An 18,121-nucleotide genomic window follows, 5' to 3' on the forward strand; every position below is an offset into this window, starting at 1 on the left:
GTCTGCCCCCCTGAGGGTGTCCTTTATGAACCGAAGGAGCTGCAATCTGGATGGTCCCACTCTGACCACTGGGCACACTGGCTCCTGGATCTCTAAGGAGGTGCTAATCTAGCCTCTGCCCGAGGCTACCCAGCAGGAGCTCAGCTGTGAAGCAATGCAAGTTGCCATGGGGCCTTGGGACAGGTGCAAGTTTGTTAGGTAATTTTCAGATTGCAAAGGGCCAGGCCTTTCATATGCAAAAGCCGGTGCACAGCTTGGGCAGGCGGGGGTCCCAGGGGATCATCAGGGTGGAGCAAGCAGCTATGGCTGCCTTCAGAGGCCCCGCTTCTCAGTGTCCCGGCAATCGCTGCAAGCACCTCCGAGAGAAAGCTGCCCTCGAGTTCCGACCCCTGCCAGGCAGTCCAGTTTCTCCCATGTGAGTCTGGGTCCCCAGAGACTCGCCCAGAACTGGAGCTCAGAGCTTGAGACTCTCTACTAATTGAAAAAGACAACCGTGTCCTCAGCTGCCAGCCCTTTCCGCGTGCACCTCAGTACTTCTGTACTTTACTTCCGCACCGCACCTCCTCTGAGTCTCGGTATGCTTTTCTCTTTCCTTCTAGTTGTAGAATTTCCACTCAGCCAGCCTTCCTGTGGTTCTGGATGATGTCCGTTCCATCTTTTAGTTGTATTCTTTAAGTGGTTGTGCTAAGCAGCAATCTCCCGTGTTTACCTATGCTGCCATCTTGGTTTTTCCAGTCTATTAACTTTTAAAAGTCTGATGAACTTAAATGTATTCATTACAAATTAAAATCTCAGGACATGCATTGAAGTTGGGAATGTAGCTTCAATTTTATTATTGAGTGTTTCTCCTTGTTGACTTGGTTAACTCCAATGAAATCCCAATGGTAAATCTCAGTGAAAGGAGATTTTAGTTTACCCAAAATCCTATCAGCATGGTATAATCGAACATGGAATGCAAATATCCAGGTCAAATTTGAATTCAGTCAAAAGGCACCTTTATATAACAACTAGAGTAATAAATAGTGTTAAGAGGATACATAAAAAAGTGTGATATAGAATGACACGTACTATATTCTGCCTTTTTCCTTTTCTTAAACAAAGAATAGGTTGTTAGGCAATTCTGTCAGACACTGTACCGAATGCCAAGATTTTTTTAATTTTCTTTTTCCTTCTCTTATTCCCTTTCCATTTTCCTCCCTCCCTCCCAATTTTTTTCTCTCCTTCCTTTTATCTCTTCCCTCTCCCTCTCACCACCCCCCCCCACACACACACACACGCACACACACTGCTCATTATCCCATCACAGTCCTACTTGAAGATAATCAGGTGTAGAAATGTCATCACTCTTTCATATAAACCCCAGTTGGCATTCGAAAGGAAAGTTGTGAATGGACAAAAAGAAACCCAGAGATGTCTGAGCCAACTTGCACATCACTCTGTTTCCCTATATCCTCACGCCGTCTTAAATGCTCACCGTCCTCTCTTCCATTTCAGGTTGGAAATTAAGCCCAGTAGTTGGAGCTGTATATGGCCCCGAGTTATATGCAGGTAGTATTTACCTTGATTTTTCTGCGTGTGCTATTTAACTAACAACGTCTGTTGTTTTGCAATTCACTATTCCTTTGTAATCCTTTTTGCATTTTTTAATTTTTTTTTAATACAATCAGCATCCAGCTTTCAAGCAGATGTGTCCCTGGGCAACGAAGCGGCAGTGCCCCTATCAGGAAGAGGGGGTATTAACACTTACATTCCTTTAATCAGTAAGTAGCCTATGTTGGCCTGGCATGGATTTTGATTGTTGAGTATGCAATGATGAGCTAGAAGTTTCCCCCGCTTCACACGCTAGCCCCCCCCCCCAGCCGCCAGTATCCTATATAATAAAAGGCTAATATATGCAAATTGACCGAACAGCTGAAAGACCGGTGGCTATGGCGCACTGATGACCAGGGGGCAGACGCTCAGCGCAAGAGCTGCCCCCTGGTGGTCAGTGCGCTCCCACAGAGAGTGCTGCTCAGCCAGAATTCGTGTTCACTGCTGGCTAGCACAGCAGTGGTGATGGGAGCCTTCCCTGCTTCCATGGCAGCGCTAAGGATGTCAGACTGCTGGCTTAGGCCTGCTCCCCACCTAAGCCGGCAGTCGGACCTTCCCCAAGGGCTCCCAGATTGCCAGAGGGAAGGCTGAGGGCCTGCCACCACACCCCAGAGTGCACAAATTTTGTGCACCAGGCCTCTAGTAATACATAACTGAAAAGGAGACGTTCTTAGGAGCGATAATACTGTCATGGTGCCTTGTCCTACTTAGCCTGTGCTAGAATCCTTTTGACCAAATCATGAAGATTGCCACAGAGTACAAGTAGTTGGAAAGGCAGAGAGGATGAGGGCATGTAAAGAACATTTTAGTATGTACTTGATATGTAGAAAACAAAAGAAATAAGTACTTGTGGGATATATTATACATATTCTCTACAAGTCAGCTTTGGGCCCTCTGGCAGAGTATCACTTAAAAGCACCCCTTGGATTATTGATTATTCTCAACTGTTGATATCTCAAAGTTACTTTGACTTGAGTCATTTTGCTCCAGCAAGTGGTAGAATTAACAGTTCGGTAGACATGAAATCAATGTCTGCGTGCCTTCCAGAGAGAGCACACTTACAACAGACCTCAGACAATGACTGCCTCTACAGGATACAAGACCACAGGGGAGATGTAGCTTCCCTCTCACCTTCCATTTCTGGATTAAAATATTTTAGATAAAGGAATAAAGTTGACTAATGAGATGAAATACCTGAAGACTATTGTGTGCCTTGGAGTTTCGCACCATGTAAAAACACAAAAGAATATTCCCATGAGTAATTTTGATATGCACATAATAATGTTAGAAGCATGACTAATAATTGGCCAGTTAAAGAGTTTATATCAGTCCATTTAAACTGCCCACAGAAATGGAAAGTGTCCTTTCTTACTGTGGTGGTAGCTCTTGGAGCTGCTTAACCTGCTTCTCACCAGCCTGCATTGGAAAGGAGTGAAGAAAGCTCACTCAAGATTTATGATCACAGAGGCGTGCTACCGTGAGCTTTTGCATCCTGGGTCTCTTCCCCTTTTCTTTTTCAGAAAAGATGTGGTACATACTTTTTAATCTTTCCTGTAATTGATTCAAAGCAAGTGTGCTTGTACTCCTACTGTTGAATGCAAGTTGACATTTCTGTCATATTTTGGGTCTCCCTTTAGTTCCTGGATTTCCTTACCCAACTGCAGCCACCACGGCGGCCGCTTTCAGAGGAGCCCATCTGAGGGGCAGGGGGCGGACGGTGTATGGTGCAGTGCGAGCGGTACCTCCAACAGCCATTCCCGCCTATCCAGGGTAAGTATTAGATTCCAGAATAAACAGTTGGACAAGAAAATACCATAGTCCTCTTATAACTTCCGGGATGTTGCCGTGCCACATAGTAGAGATTCTACGATTATTTACAAATTAACGAATTAGATGGCAAGAACCAAAATATACCATCATCAGAATATAACAAATATCAATTCATTATTTAAATCTTCATTTTGGCCACCTTAAGCCCTCAAGGTAGTGGCTTAAGACAGTAGCCAGAACCGTCTTGTGTTTACTAGCAATGTGTTGGCATGGAGTTCACTCAGCATCGCACGAATATGGATTAACACTACTGCAGAGAACCAAAATAGGAGTTCAAGATTGTAGTATAAGCTGCCTCTGCTGTGTTCACCACCTTTCACCACCCTGGGCTGGGGCTGAGGCTGTCACCTGTGCCCTCCCTTTTGGTTTCACTGCCTGGGTGGTGAGCAGCAGAGCTAGTTACCCACAATGGATTTGCTTTCTTTGTAGGAAACGGATTAAAAGGTTAATTCAAAGATGAACCAAGTCCAATTGAATCAAGGGAGAAAGGGAGAAGTAGGAAGAATTAAACTACAGTTGGCTTCTGAATGATGGTAAAACAACTAATGTAGCTGAGCATCCTTCACCCTTTGATTTTTGTATGGAGGGTGTCTCATGCAGTGGACTGATTCCATAGCAACAAATAAATCCTTTGTTCTTGAATGGGGAGAAGGAGTGAAGATGCAGGTTTTGTTTGTAGGTGTTCTCATGTGAGTCTAACATGTATATTTTTACAGTGGACTTTTTATAGGGTAGTTGCATCAAGGGCTTTCCTTCCTCAGAGACGTGACATTTGTGTTCTTCACCTTTTCTCTGCCTGTGATAGCTTTTCCCATATTCTTATGGAGGAATAAATATAGTGGCAGAAGCCCCTATTTATTGCTACTTAGTTAAAATTTAAGAGAAAGAGCCTCCTTTGTAGGTCCTTTTCTTATGGCAAAATTGGCTTTCAGGTGTGCTAATTTAGCATTCATTCACAGACCAAATGGACATGCCATTAAGGGCCCTCCATTCCACCAAGTTAGAACATGTTTATTGGATAAGAGAAGTGCGCATGTTGAAGTGAGCAGGCTCCAAAGCCACTAGAAGGGAACTGCTTTAGAAACAAACTTCTGTTTGCAGTGTGTAGGTGTTTAAATCCCATGCATTCCATCATCTCCATCTTCTGCCATTACTTTTAATTTTATCCCTTCCCCCCCCCACCTCTCAACTTGACCTTTGACCTTCAACCTCTGACATCTCTTTTTACAGAAGTAAATAAAGATGCAGTATTGTTTCACCAAGAAATATTTAATTAAAACACAAAAACAAACCTTTTGGAAGCTCTACACACTAGGAAAATTGTTCATGAAGTGTCTTCCAGTCCAAGAGAGTTGACCGTCATGGTCACAGAGCGATACTGCTCAACAGAAACATGGGACTTCTTTATTTTGTGATATTCCTGAGTTACTTTATAAAGTGGTTCAATTCACTCCTATTCGATGTAGGTCATTTCAGTCTATTGGCCAAACTTGAGAACCAATTCTCTACCAAGCCTGTGTCAGGTATATATTTGATCAAAGATATTTTATCTTTATGTCTAATCACATCAATTTCTGTGCATTACATTAAACACTAATGTCCCATGTTTTCTTTTTTATTAACTAAACCACCTATTTACATGGAAGATGGCAAGGAATAAGTCCAGTATTTTATGGGGAATGGCCTAAAATTGCTTCTCAGCTTGGTAAACTAATTTCATCATTAATCATTGTGTTCTAGCCTCCTGTAGCATTTGATACAGGGACTATTGGAATTCTCCTAGAATTTAACTGAATATTCCTAGTAAGTGACACAACTTAGTGTAAAATTTATTCATGTTTTTCATGCCACCACTCTTCTCTGTAGAAGAATTGTTTTTCAATCTTTGCCTGTCTCCCCGTACTGAAATAGTTGAAGGTTAACTAATCACCACTTGGCATCTATGCTTTGCATTTTATTAGTATTCTCATTATGAACAAGTCTCCGTTTTACAAAAGTGCAGTTGAGAGGCAGATTACTCTCTAACACCATTCTTTAGCTGCAATTGGAGACTCTAAAAATGGATAAAACTTAGTTCAGTGAACATCACAGATGAGTTCAACTTGCCTGTTGTGTAAGACAAAGGCACAGCATATGTGGGGCATTGCAGAATGTCACCCTGCTGTCCTGTAAACAACAAAATGTTACTGAACGCAGAATCAGAAACTTTCCTGCTACCTATAAGGAGGAAGTGATTTCATGTTCAAGTTAAAAATATGTGATGATTTTACTTGCTGACTTGTTTATTGTAACAGAGAAGGTAGCAGTGAAATTTTCCCATTTTAGTTGAATACACAGTAAACATCTAATTTAAAATAGACAAATCTTGATTTAACAAATATGAAGAAGAAAGCCTTCTCTTTTAGCTCTACCACTATTCTATGTCCCTTGGTCCCAAAGTAATGTTTTGCACAAATGCACAAAATATCTCAAAAGGTTTGAAATCTGTATTTTAATTTTAATGTTGCTTAGGATTAAAACAAGAAGAGAGCCATGTACATTGTTTGTTTGATACAAATTAATTTTCTAAACAGGAAAATAAACCCTTCTACTCCTAACCAGCTACCTTTTCAGTTTTATTCTTTTAAATAAAACAGGTCATGCCCAGAACTTAAGTTAACAATTGAATTTTTCAGAATTCCATGAGTATTCGTATGGTCAAAAAAGAACCCTTAAAATCTTCTAGTTACTCCTTCCCACTCTGGATTATATTGTTACTATCTGGGATCCCCACTGCACCTTTCAATTCTTGGACCTTGGACCAATCACCTTAACCTTTATTAGCTCATTATCTCTGCTTGTGAAAGCAATGCATTGTGGGTATTTTTGGTTGTGTTTTTTTGTTTTGGTTTTTTTTTTAATTACATTTCTCTGTTTACTTTGGTCAGAATTGATTGACTTGTTTTTCTGAGGTGTTGCATTGGTTCTTAAAATGCTGAATAATAATACTTTGCATGCTTGTGTGATCAGCCAAATCTTATCGCATGTCTAATGTGCAGGGTAAAAAGCAGGTGATGTATGGATATCAGAAAAAATTTACATATCACTACAAAAATAAAACAAGATACTAAGCATAATTTTGAAATATACCTTAGCCTAGGTCTCACCTTAATGGAATTCTTTGGGTTCATTTTTTTCATGTTAAACCCCTCTCTTCATGCCAGCCCCCATACCCCCACCCATCCACCTATACACACACACACACACACACACACACACCTTTTGACACTCTTTAAAGAAAACTTTCTCCTAGGGCAAGCTTATTAAAAACAAAAAACACTCCAGATATGAAAAGTTGATATTTCCAATCCAGCAGATTTTCAATAGCTGTATTAGGCCCCCTGGGAATACTCTTTCTTGTTTTCATCTTACTTTTAATAAGCAGACATCCAGGTGGTTCATTCCAAGCCTGCATTCCTTTCCTCCTCGCATGTCCTGGAGCTGAGTAACGTGCGTGCACTTTCTTGTGTCCTCGCTGACTGGCCTTGGCCTGAGCCCAGGTCGTGTATTCATACATCACCTGCCCATGTAAAGCGCATGTGCATGCTGCCGTCCTCAATAACCGGAATGTGTTTCTGTTCTTTTGTTTTTTTGTTTTTGTTTTTGTGTGGATTTTCTGCAGTGTGGTTTACCAGGACGGATTTTACGGTGCTGACCTCTATGTAAGTACACACACTGGGGCCTTCTCGACCCCACCCCCTGACAAGCCAGCCTTTTTTTTTCTGTTTCTTTGGTTTGGTTTGTTTGGTTTTTTTAAAAAATATCATTTATTTAGTTTTTGTTTTCTTTTTCCTTGTGGATATATATATTTATATATTTAAGAATGCAAGCATGCTTCTCTGCCACTGCGCTTTCCCCTGGGTGCCAAACTAAGCCTTTGGGTTTCCTGATCATTGCTGGAGTCAGTCTACTGGACATATTCTTTTCCCTTCCCTCTTCCCACAGATGGTCTATGGATCACGAACATATTTGCGAGATGATCAGCAGGTTTAAAGTCTTTTATTACTGTCGTATCATGTGCATACATAAATGACAGGACAGCTTAGCCTTCAACCAGCTCTTTTCCTTTTCTGCTTTTCTCATTTCACATCCTCTTTAGATCATTAGAGCTTTGATTTATGTAGATGGCAGTGAGCTTTCTGAATTGGTCTTTTCCTGTTTTACATACTGTGAGAGAGCACTAACATGTGAAAGCAAAAGAAGGAACTGATGCCAGTGAAGAGGGGTGGGAAGGAGAGGAAACCGATATTCACTTGCCGAAGGCCCTTCTATATTAGAAGGTTTACAACTGGTAGGTCTCTTTTCTTAAGGGCCATCTAGAGGGAAACAAGTGGCAGAATTAGCAACCTAGATTTCTCTTACAAACATTGGACTGTCATACATGATTTGTTGATTCTACCAGCCATGTTAACATGTAACCCAGTACTTAGTCTGTCTAGCTATAGCTAATGTTCTGATTGGTTTGTCGCATATTATTTAAAATATGAACAAAGTGATCTGACAAAGAGTCAAAGTTTGTGAGTTTTGAAGTCTTTTACAGGGACCTCCCCAAATGACCTTTTTCTGAACGCAAGCTTGGTCTAACCACCAAATCACTAAGAAACAATTTTGTAAGGTAAACTTGTCACCATGAAATTATTTCTTGGACCAAGGTTTAATTGTCTGGAAATGCTGTCTCCACCCTTACGTCCCAAAATCACTAAGAATGCCTTTTTAGTGAACTAATTTTCACAATCTGCCAAGATTCTCTGGCAATCTAAAAATGTTTGTGCACTTTCAGAATGCATGTAGAGACTGTGTAGCCGGAAGTAGAGATAGGGTGGAATGGTCCTACGTGGTACTGTAAGTGACTATATACACCTGTCCTGTGTAGAGTAGACCTTCAGAGTATTCTTTAATTTGAGAAATGCTTCAAGGAACCTTACCCATGTTTCGGGCCCAACTTTCTCACTTCAAAGATATGTCTCTCAGAGAGATTGTGACTCACCCTAGATTACATATGTTATTATATAACCAAGCACAAAACCCAACTAATCCATATTTCATTACCTCTCAGTATTTAATCAAAATTCACATATTTCCTCAGATGATTTTCAAGAGGTATGGAAAGGTATGTTCTTTCCTTGCTGACAGCGAAACTTAAGAATTAAGGAAATATTTTCTAGTTTTACCCCAAATGACACTTTTCTATATGTACACATTTTACATACAACCTTAGCATGTACACTCTCCCATTTACATTAGTGTCCATATTCTCATGAAACTCATCTTTATGTTATTAAAGTTGTTTTCTTGAAATCTATTCTATTAGAGCACACTTTTCCTTATGAATTATTTCTTAAGTCAAGTTTTTTCCCCCCTCTCTAATATGTTCCATATTTGGGGATTTTTTAAGTATGGCCTACTTCCACCTTATTAAGTCAATCAACCAAAATTTTTTGTTGACAATTCTCTCATTTCATTAGTTCACAGTATGCAATTTCATTAAGAGAGAGATGATGTTTCTATAGTTGAGAAAATACCCTTGAGTTTTGTTTATCTACTTGCTGGATTACCGTATCAAGCTAAACAGAAGTAATCCACTGACCTTACCAAAATATTTTTTTGACCCATGGCCTCTTGTTGATGAAAAGAGTTAGTATTAATTACCATTTTTACTTCCTATCTTAAAGCAGTTACTTGGAGGAAAAAGTTAGTCACTGAGGCTGAAATCATATCCCAATCCACTAGTGAAAAATAAGAATACTTTATGAGCTAACTGTTGAGTGAGGTATAATATAGCTCTAGCTTTTAGAACTTCATATTCCCTATTCCATATGTGAGGGAGCAAAGGATGCGTCTTAAAGACACACACAGGAAAGCCCTATCGTTTTACCTTGAGTTTGTTCTGCTTCTCTCTGTGCATTTTCCATCTGTGGAAATCTACCGTGGTATGGTTAGTTCTTGTTTCCTCAGAGGGCAGGCTAGAAATAGAAAGAGTGGGGGGTTTAGCTAATTAGAACAGGCTTTGAACTTGAGAGATGACATGAATGAAAAGAGTGTAAGTTGCTGCTTTTGTTCTGTTATAGTAATTTAGGCTATTAATTGTGGAGGTTTTTAAAATCTCTTTTCTCTGATCTGCTCCTAGGCTGAAATCCTTGCTAGTCATTTTCTTCCTTTCTGTGTCTTTTATGCACTTTCTTCTCTGGAGAACTGATGTAGCGATTGTGCCTGTAATTTATAAAGTGATCCCCCCATAGACCCATGGGGTAAGCACATAGATTGTGTGTCCATCCGCACCCCCCCCCTTCCTTTTTTGACCAATAGAAAAGGCATGGTTCACCCTACTTCACTTAAGTGGGTAACAAACTGCTCCTTAATTGTCACCCTGTGAAAAGCATGCTTGCATCCAAAGGAAAGAAAAGGCTGGTGGGCCCCTAGCGGGCTTTTTGTATGATTGTTTTCCTTCCACAGCTGTGTTTTTTGAACTGCTCTTCCTGTGTTCTGTTATAGAATAGTCTTACAGGAACCAATCATTAGCGCTAAAATACCTCAGGTAGGAGTGCCAGTGTGACCTGCCAATCAATCAGATGTGGATTGCAGTGAAAAAAAATTGAATTATACTAACCATTCCAGCTCCACGTTAGAGATGGGAACAGAGGCTTTTTTGGATAATCAAGACTTGTGAGCGTGTGATCTAAGCCCTGCTACCTCAGCAGTGCACACAGTCAAGTTCATACATGAGGGCACTACCTCCAAAATTAAGTGCCCCTGTCCCGTTGCCACATATCCGCCCCGGGCATGTTAGTGCACTGTCCCATCACTGCCACCTTTTTTAGTCTGCCAATCACATTGAACATGTGCTTAAATGGGCTTTTCTATTTGGAGGTCTTAGCAGGTGGGGACATTTTCTTACTACTCTGAAAGAAACGAGAAAAGGGAGGAAGTAGAGTCTGTCCAAAGATGACTCCTGAATCCCAAATTGGGCCTGTAGTAGAATCATAATGGTAATTGGACTGTGCTACTACATACGGTAGAAGTTGCCTTTAAAATCTAAACATATTGGGACTCTAAAATTGAAACATGTATTTCCCTCCCACTTTCCTTTCATCTTAAAACAACTCAGTGAGTTCATTTGGATACTAATGCACTGTTAGAAGGTTTGCCGCTGATAGCTGGATGCTAGGATAGCTTTATACAATTCAGTTCATTTATGTAGCATCAGCAAGAGCTTGGAAATGAACAACATTGGGGAGATGTGGAATAGCAGTGTTTGAGAGATATAATTCATTAAAGATGATTTCTCTAAGAAGGAACAAGTGAGAGATAACAAGCTGATCGTAACAATTATAAATTTGTATACTCACATCTGTGTTACTCACTTTCAATCAAAGGTGCCATGTTGCCACATAAGAACTCTGTCTCCTAGGAGGCCCTCACAGGAAAGCAATCTAGAGCAGCGGTTCTCAGCTGAAGTGGGGCAGAGGTGAGGGAAGGGAGGGTAGAAGTGTGTAGGGGCAAACAACATGAGTCGCAGAGGCACAGCACTCAGCCCAAGCCAGCCTCTCTCTGCTGCGGTGATTTTCAGCACCGTACCCGCGCTCCCCACACACCCACACCCCCCTCTTGCTGTATCAACCTGCCCCACATACAGGGAACAAGCTCTCATTCTGTCTGCTGGTCTTGAAGTACACACCCTCCTCCTCAGTGTCACATAACGTCATTGTCTTCCAGGTAGAACGAAGGTGTCTTGACATCACATGCTCACCAAAGTCCTGTTTTAATGTAAACCTAAAACAAATATAATACAGGTAGAGGCTAGGTTAAAATCAAGCCGGGAAAGTCTGCCAGAGTGAGATGAAGCTAATAGAATTAGCGGCAGCCGGAGGTCAGGTGCAGGAGGGGTGAGATGTAGAGCCCTTCCATTTTGGTCTAGTTGGAAGGCCAGCTGCAGAGAGTCGTGTGGTCATGTGGCAGCGCCATGCAGTGCATTAGGTGGTGAATTAGATGGAGTGCAGTAGCAAATCCCTGGGAGGTGACTTTGAGTCACGGAAAACAGACTTTAACAACAACAAAAGGATCTTAAAGGTAACGGCATTTTCCTTTGAAGAAGCTGGAATTTGAAAGCAGAGACATGTTATGGCTATGCGTAATGATACCATGCTTAAGCAGGAGATATTTTAGAAGAGCACTGTGGGTCAGAATGGATGGGTGCTGACAGAGGGCAAGCTCCCCGAGAGTGCTGCCGGCCAGGACTGAGTCACATTGCCAGGTCAGGAAGGTTGACCAAGTGGGTGAGGTAGCACTGGGCCGCCCCATTGGGAGCACGAGGAGTCATGCAGAGTGAATTGCAGAAGAATCAGAAAGTCAGTATGTGTAAAGGGGCGTGTATATTTGGATTAGGCGTAGCCATGCCAAATTTATCCAGCGATCAGGGTTCCAAAGCTGTCCGTGTGTGCCCTCCTACATTAGGGTGTGCTGTGGCCATGCTAATCCCCATTTTTTGTTTTATTTCAAATCACACACAGATAGAATCTGCAAACTGCTTCAGATCAAACAGGTCTGATTGTGTGTAAATACATATGTCCTTTTTAATTTTTATTATTAATGGTTGCTTCAGTTTTGCATCAGTGCATGGTTAAAAGCAATACACATCAGCTATTTCATGACTTCATATCTCCAAATGAATTATTTCTCCTCTTTTTTTGTTTGTTTGTTTGTGCAGTCAGCTGAAGAAATGTTAACATCTCACTCTAAATCTCTCAGTGGAGTCTCTGTTCCCTTCTCTGATATAACAGATGGGTTACTGCTTGTTATAATTATTAACATTGTGGTGTGGGCCAGGGCTAGGGTGGGCAAGATTTCCTTTTTCTTTGGGCTGGGGAGGGGCCAGTCGTTAGGGTCTGGAATGTTAACTCAAGTGGTGACTGACTGTTTCCGTAATACCAGGTCGTTGTGGCTGCACGCTCTAGTAATTGAGGCTGTACTTCACCGAGCTTGTGGTAGCCTAGGGCAAACCGCTGTCCCAAGAGAATGCTGGGATAGATAGAGTTAGCCAATCTGAGTCTGAACGTGGTGATTTGCTGGTTGTTTTAGCTCCAGATGTTGGCATGCTTAGTTCTTAATGTGATTAATAAATGTGGCGCCATATCCCCTCCCCACGCCTGAGCCCTGTCTCTCCTACCCACTTCCCTACCCTTGTTCTTTTGGAAAACTTAAGAGACAGTAATGAAAACGGTGGTGTTTCAAACTGCACTTTGTTCTCATGTTCTATAAAAGACTTCAGATTTGCTAGTAGAAGTGAAACTGAGGAAAGTATCAGCCTGGAATCTTTATTCGCTCCTAATTTGGAATAGAAATATCTGGATTTTCTTTGTCCTGTTTTATATTATGTGATACAGTTCGTTCAACAACCAATTTAAAGCAGGAGCAGAAATACTTTGGAGTAAGACTACCTATAAGAAGAGTAAATCCATGATACAAAATTCAATTTTTCTAATTTTGCGGCAATCATCATGAATTACCAAATTTGCTTATTAGGATATTACCTGCCCATCCTAAGCACAGACCCCCTCTGTAAAAGACCTCCCAGTTGCACCATTATCATAAAGTAATTAAGAGAGTAGTGATGTTTAAGAAAAATATTAATATAATTTTTCTTAATATCTTTCTTGAGCCTTTTCTTGTTAATAAAATATTTGCATCCCTGCCCTGTTTCCTGAATTTGAATAGCAGAGAACCCCATCAAATGCAGACTCCAAAGTCAGATTCGCTTTCAATCGAAGGAAACTACTGCAGGTGGATTCTGTCCTCCTTCTGGCGTGGAAGGAAGCTTCTTCCCACAGTCTGATCCCTTTGGAGTAACAATAACAATAACCCCAAAACATCGAGGTTCTTATAGCTTCTGAGGGGAATTGTTCTATTGGAAATCTCATTCAGAAGCTCTTTTTTTCCAGAATAGTGCGGTGCCCCTCAAAGCTGTACTGATATGATGTACTCCCCACTATCTCTGTCTTTAGTGAACCTTACTTATAGTACCGTGAGCCCTATGTCTTAGAACTTCAGTTTTTAATCTTCCATTCAAGTAAACAAATTTGGGGCTTTAACTGCTTTTATTACCTTGACTTTTAGTTTTACTTTTTAAAGATTATTTTGGTGTTTGAAAGAATACTAGAGACAAACCACGTAATGCTTCTTTACCACATTATCCTGGTTCACAAAGAAGTTTTAGCAAAGGTAACCCTGCTGCACACATTATAGTACAAACATTAGTTTTGCACTGATGGAGTCTCCTATTATTATGGAAACTGAGCCTTTAAGGTTCATTCAAAGCCTAATATTCCAATAGTATTAGCTTGTTGCCTTAACAAATGCTTTTGCTGCCTTATTTCCTTTAGAAGTTAAAAAAAATAAAGAGAAACTTGAGTTAGTTTATAAATGATGTGATGTGTATAGGTTGCAGCTGGGTCCTGCCTGCCGGCTCCCACAGAACTGACTAGAACAGCTGTGGGCAAACTACGGCCCGCGGGCCGGATCCGGCCCATTTGAAATGAATAAAATAAATAAATAAATAAAAAGACCGTACCCTTTTATGTAATGATGTTTACTTTGAATTTATATTAGTTCACACAAACACTCCATCCATGCTTTTGTTCCGGCCCTCCGGCCCAGTTTAAGAACCCATTGTGGCCCTCGAGTCAAAAAGTTTGCCCACCCCTGGACTAGAAGGAAAGGAGGCATGTTGACTGAAAGTAGCCCCGAGGTGCTTCCTGCCATGTCCTCTCATTGCCAGTGCTTGCTAATATTAATTAGAATTTTCATATATATAATTGATTTCAGAGAGGAAGGGAGAGGGAGAGAGAGAGAGAGAAGCATCAATGATTAGAGAGAATCATTGATCAGCTGCCTCCTGCATACCCCACACTGGGGATCCAGCCCACAACCCTGGCACATGACCTCCTAGTTCATAAGTCAACACTCAACCACTGAGTCATACTGGCCGGGCAGAATTTTCTTAATCTGTAGGATAATCTGTAACTGAGAAATAAATTTTTACTTTTCTAAGTCATTCCTTTGAAGAACAAAGAAGGAATAATACATAACCACTGAAAGCCAATCAGGGATTTTAAAGTGCACATTTGAAGCTATCTGACTCAGGCAAATGAATCTACAGAGCAAGAGTAAATGCCCCTCAGTGCCATGTCCTCAGTTAGGGAAAGCACACATTACAGAAGAAGGAAGCAGAGAGCGCTAGGGGCCTGTAAGGAACTGTAGATATGTCCAAAGTAAGATCTGGACAGAAATAAAAGCAGCCAGCTAGAAGCTGCCACGTCAGATGGCCAAGGAGAGCAAGACTCCCATTAGAAAACACTTGTTATCCATCCTAAGAAATGATACCAAACGGAATTTGTAATTCCTTGTGTAGACTTAACAAAACTTGAACATTTAAGGCAATAGAAATTAGAAAGCACAGGGCAGGAAGCTTCAGATGTCCATGAGAAATGGACCTGCTAACCTGCAGAAACCAAATGTGCTGTCGTCACTCCTGAAGTGGTGTCAGAATGGGCCAGTTGAGCATAGTCATATTTGATAGGGGTCGGCAGCAATGAAAATTCATACCTGAATTACGTTTGGTTAAAATAGACGAATTCGCCAAAACCGGTTTGGCTCAGTGGATAGAGCGTCGGCCTGTGGACTGAAGGGTCCCAGGTTCGATTCCGGTCAAGGGCATGTACCTGGGTTGCAGGCACATCCCCAGTGGGAGATGCGCAGGAGGCAGCTGATCGATGTTTCTCTCTCATCGATGTTTCTAACTCTCTATCTCTCTCCCTTCCTCTCTGTAAAAAATCAATAAAAATATTTTTTTTAAAAAATAGACGAATTCTAGAAGGTTAAAGAAGTAACCAAAGGTCGGGCTTGCCACTGCAACAGTCTGCCTCGTGTGGCATTGTGTGGTTACCTTTGCGCTCCTTTCTGGACTTCATGGGGTTTACCCAGCAGTGAGAACCTTCAAGACTGAGGCGAAGTAGCAGCTCCTTAGGACTGAGGGTATTTGAGCCATTAGTAGAAAAACTGCAGCCTGCGATATGATCAGGACTTGAGAATCCATAATCTTAGAGGGAAGGAGAGTAAATGCAATTAAATGCTTGGGGTGGGCAGTTCTCAGTCTATCCTAATCCAGCCAAAAGGGAGTCAGCCATTTGTAGTCTGACTTACCTGAGCCTGAAATAGCTTGGAGTCAGCAAGCTTTTTCTGTAAAGGGCCAAGTGCTCAATATTGTCGGCCAGACAGTCTCTGTCACAACTACTTTCAAAAACAGGTGACAAGTGCCCTGGGTTCACAGGCTGAAGTCTGCCACCCCAGATCTACCCTGGCTTTTCCTCCTAAATACTGCCTCCACTCTCACCCTCTGGGCAAGCATGCTAGGTCGATGGGGCATAGCTATACGGGGCCTTTGTTATCTGCTGCAGACTCTTAGCAATAAGAGTCTGCATATGCATCAGGGAATTGGACGGTAACACACATTCATTTAATGTTTTCATTCTCTAATTGATACTTCCTGTCAGTCAAAGTTCTCCCAACTTCCTATGAATATTTTCCCTGCTGAAAGTTCCAGCAGAGACTGAAACCAGACAGATCAGAATTCATATCTTCATTTCTTAAATTTGAGAACAGGTCCTACCAAGATGGTTTATTTTTGTTACTGTCACAAATTGGACAGCGAGTCCCTGTGCAGGGTGGAGCTTACTCTTGCACTAGGGGAGTAACATGTAGACCGATGCAGTTTGAAACATCCTCTTCCCATGTGTGTGTCTGTGTTTGTGTCTCCCTGTGTCTGTCTGTCTGTCTCGTGTGGGTGGGTGTGTGTTCATCTGTGCTTCCGGGGGGAGAGGTAGCTGTAAAGTCAGTTCTCTTCTCTCCTGTAGGCCGGATATGCAGCCTACAGATATGCACAGCCTGCTACTGCAACCGCAGCCACGGCTGCTGCAGCCGCTGCCGCCGCTTACAGCGACGGGTACGTACATGGTCCCGAGTGTCACTGCCTCTCCACCCTTCCCCGCTTCCAAAACGGCACCTACTGCCTGGGGCTGCCCACAGGCCTGGCCTTCTCCTCGTGGCCTGTCATGCCAAAAGCCGTGGCGCTGCCTCCTTTCACCGCAGTCTCCCTCTTTGTCACCTGCAGCTCCCTTCTTCTCCATCTTAGAGAAGACCTCAGAATTTTTCCGAGTACTATATTTAAGAATAGGAATCTAAAGGCTTTTTCCATTCTGCCAATTTCCTAATAATCATTCTAAGACCAAGACGCTCACCAGTCCTTAGCACAGTAAACCCTTTCATTTGGGGGGTTACTATCTTTTCTTTCTCTCCCTGATTGTATTTCTCCTTTCCAGTTATGGCAGGGTGTACACAGCTGACCCCTACCATGCCCTTGCCCCTGCCGCTAGCTATGGAGTTGGCGCTGTGGTAAGTATATGTACAATTTTTTAAAAAACATTTTACTCCTGACTTTTACCTACAGACTATATAAAATCTAGGGAGATAGTAAATTTAGCCCTTCTTCCATTACCAAAGTATTAAAGCCACATAGGACCATCTGGAAATTTCATAACACCTTCTCTCCCTGGGTGCAATAGTATGAGCCACAGGCCTGGGTAAGGACAGCAGAAAGGAATGGACAGTGTCAGTCTGCCCTGCGTGATGACATTTTTTGAGAAAGAAAGAAGGAAACAGGTTGATATCTTACATTGGCTCAAATGTTGGATACGTATCTGTAGTGTAGTTTCATTGATAGGTGTTAGCAAGGACTTCAGGGCATAAGACTCCAATTTTTACATTAAGCTTTTCAGATAACTTAATTTGTATGAGTTGCAAATGCAGGTGCCAAAGGCTTTGCTATTTGTAAGTCTTCTGGTAGATGGTACTAGAAATCACCAGGTGAACGCCTTACAGAGATATTTTAGTAGTAATATCTGTTGCAAAAATACAGTCTTTCCATAGAAGGCTAGAGCTCTTCTAGAATGATGCCCCTTAACCGAACTCAAATCCTCACCCCAGCATTTTTGTGTTGGCCTGGATGCCTCCAGGTCCCACGATGGGGACTCACTGACTCCAGCAAAGATAGGTCTTTCCTCTGTGACACCTACTAATGTCCAAAGCTCTGCACCCTGAAGTGCAGCCTAGCCGCTGCCTGGGAGCACGGACAAGGTGTGAGGGGGGCAGAATGAGGGCTCAGATTTGACTTAAAGTAAATGAGAGAGCCTATCATTGTCACACACTGACTTCCTGCCCATGAAGATTTGTGGGAGGAAGTGATAGGGTCCCAGGCGGGGTTGGGGGTGTGTGTTTAGAATTACGGTAGAGACATACAATACGAAGAAAGTGATGAAGTTCCTAAGGTTTTATTTAGTGCCAACATGATGTAAGTCCTCTATAAAAGAATAACCCAAAGAGTGCTATCTATGTTCCTAGGGATATTTTATTTGAAAAAAAGACACCATTAGATAAACATCCTATCTAATAAAAGAGAAACGTGGTAATTGGCGTACGACCGCTACCCTTCCCATTGGCTAATCAGCGAGATATGCAAATTAACTGCCAGCCAAGATGGCGGCCGGCAGCCAGGCAGCTTGAATCTAACATGAGGCTTGCTTGCTTCAGTGACAGAGGAAACCAACGTTCCCCC

The 18,121-nt window shown here is 42.0% G+C and overlaps 1 protein-coding gene and 1 long non-coding RNA gene across 22 annotated transcripts in view; one reads left to right on the top strand and one right to left on the bottom strand.

Annotated features, from left to right (window-relative positions):
* RBFOX2 (RNA binding protein, fox-1 homolog (C. elegans) 2) overlaps nt 1–18,121 on the top strand; it is a 192,586-nt gene that overhangs the window by 167,561 nt on the left and 6,904 nt on the right. For 4 of the 19 annotated variants that reach the window (XM_015566189.1, XM_015566191.1, XM_015566194.1 and 1 more), the window contains 5 exons: nt 1,495–1,548; nt 1,668–1,760; nt 3,216–3,360; nt 7,082–7,121; nt 12,164–13,999. In XM_015566189.1, the coding sequence (XP_015421675.1) occupies nt 1,495–1,548; nt 1,668–1,760; nt 3,216–3,360; nt 7,082–7,121; nt 12,164–12,487 (656 nt within the window). In that variant the 3' untranslated portion in view covers nt 12,488–13,999. Of the gene's footprint in view, nt 1–1,494; nt 1,549–1,667; nt 1,761–3,215; nt 3,361–3,849; nt 3,954–7,081; nt 7,122–9,951; nt 9,995–11,966; nt 11,999–12,163; nt 14,000–16,364; nt 16,454–16,829; nt 16,903–18,121 lie in introns of those variants that run through there. The other 15 variants (XM_015566197.1, XM_015566198.1, XM_006767218.2 and 12 more) reach the window with 11 other exon arrangements.
* Nucleotides 7,440–11,960, bottom strand: LOC107183673. 3 transcript variants are annotated; one of them, XR_001514466.1, is made up of 3 exons: nt 10,806–11,960; nt 9,335–9,422; nt 7,440–9,185 (listed from the first exon to the last, which is right to left on the bottom strand). It is a non-coding gene; the product is annotated as an uncharacterized LOC107183673 (long non-coding RNA). The 3 variants fall into 3 exon arrangements; XR_001514467.1 differs by having other exon boundaries at nt 7,440–7,775; nt 9,052–9,422; XR_001514465.1 differs by having other exon boundaries at nt 7,440–9,422.

This window comes from Myotis davidii, unplaced genomic scaffold (assembly GCF_000327345.1).
Source record: "Myotis davidii unplaced genomic scaffold, ASM32734v1 scaffold842, whole genome shotgun sequence".
Lineage (NCBI taxonomy): Eukaryota > Metazoa > Chordata > Mammalia > Chiroptera > Vespertilionidae > Myotis > Myotis davidii.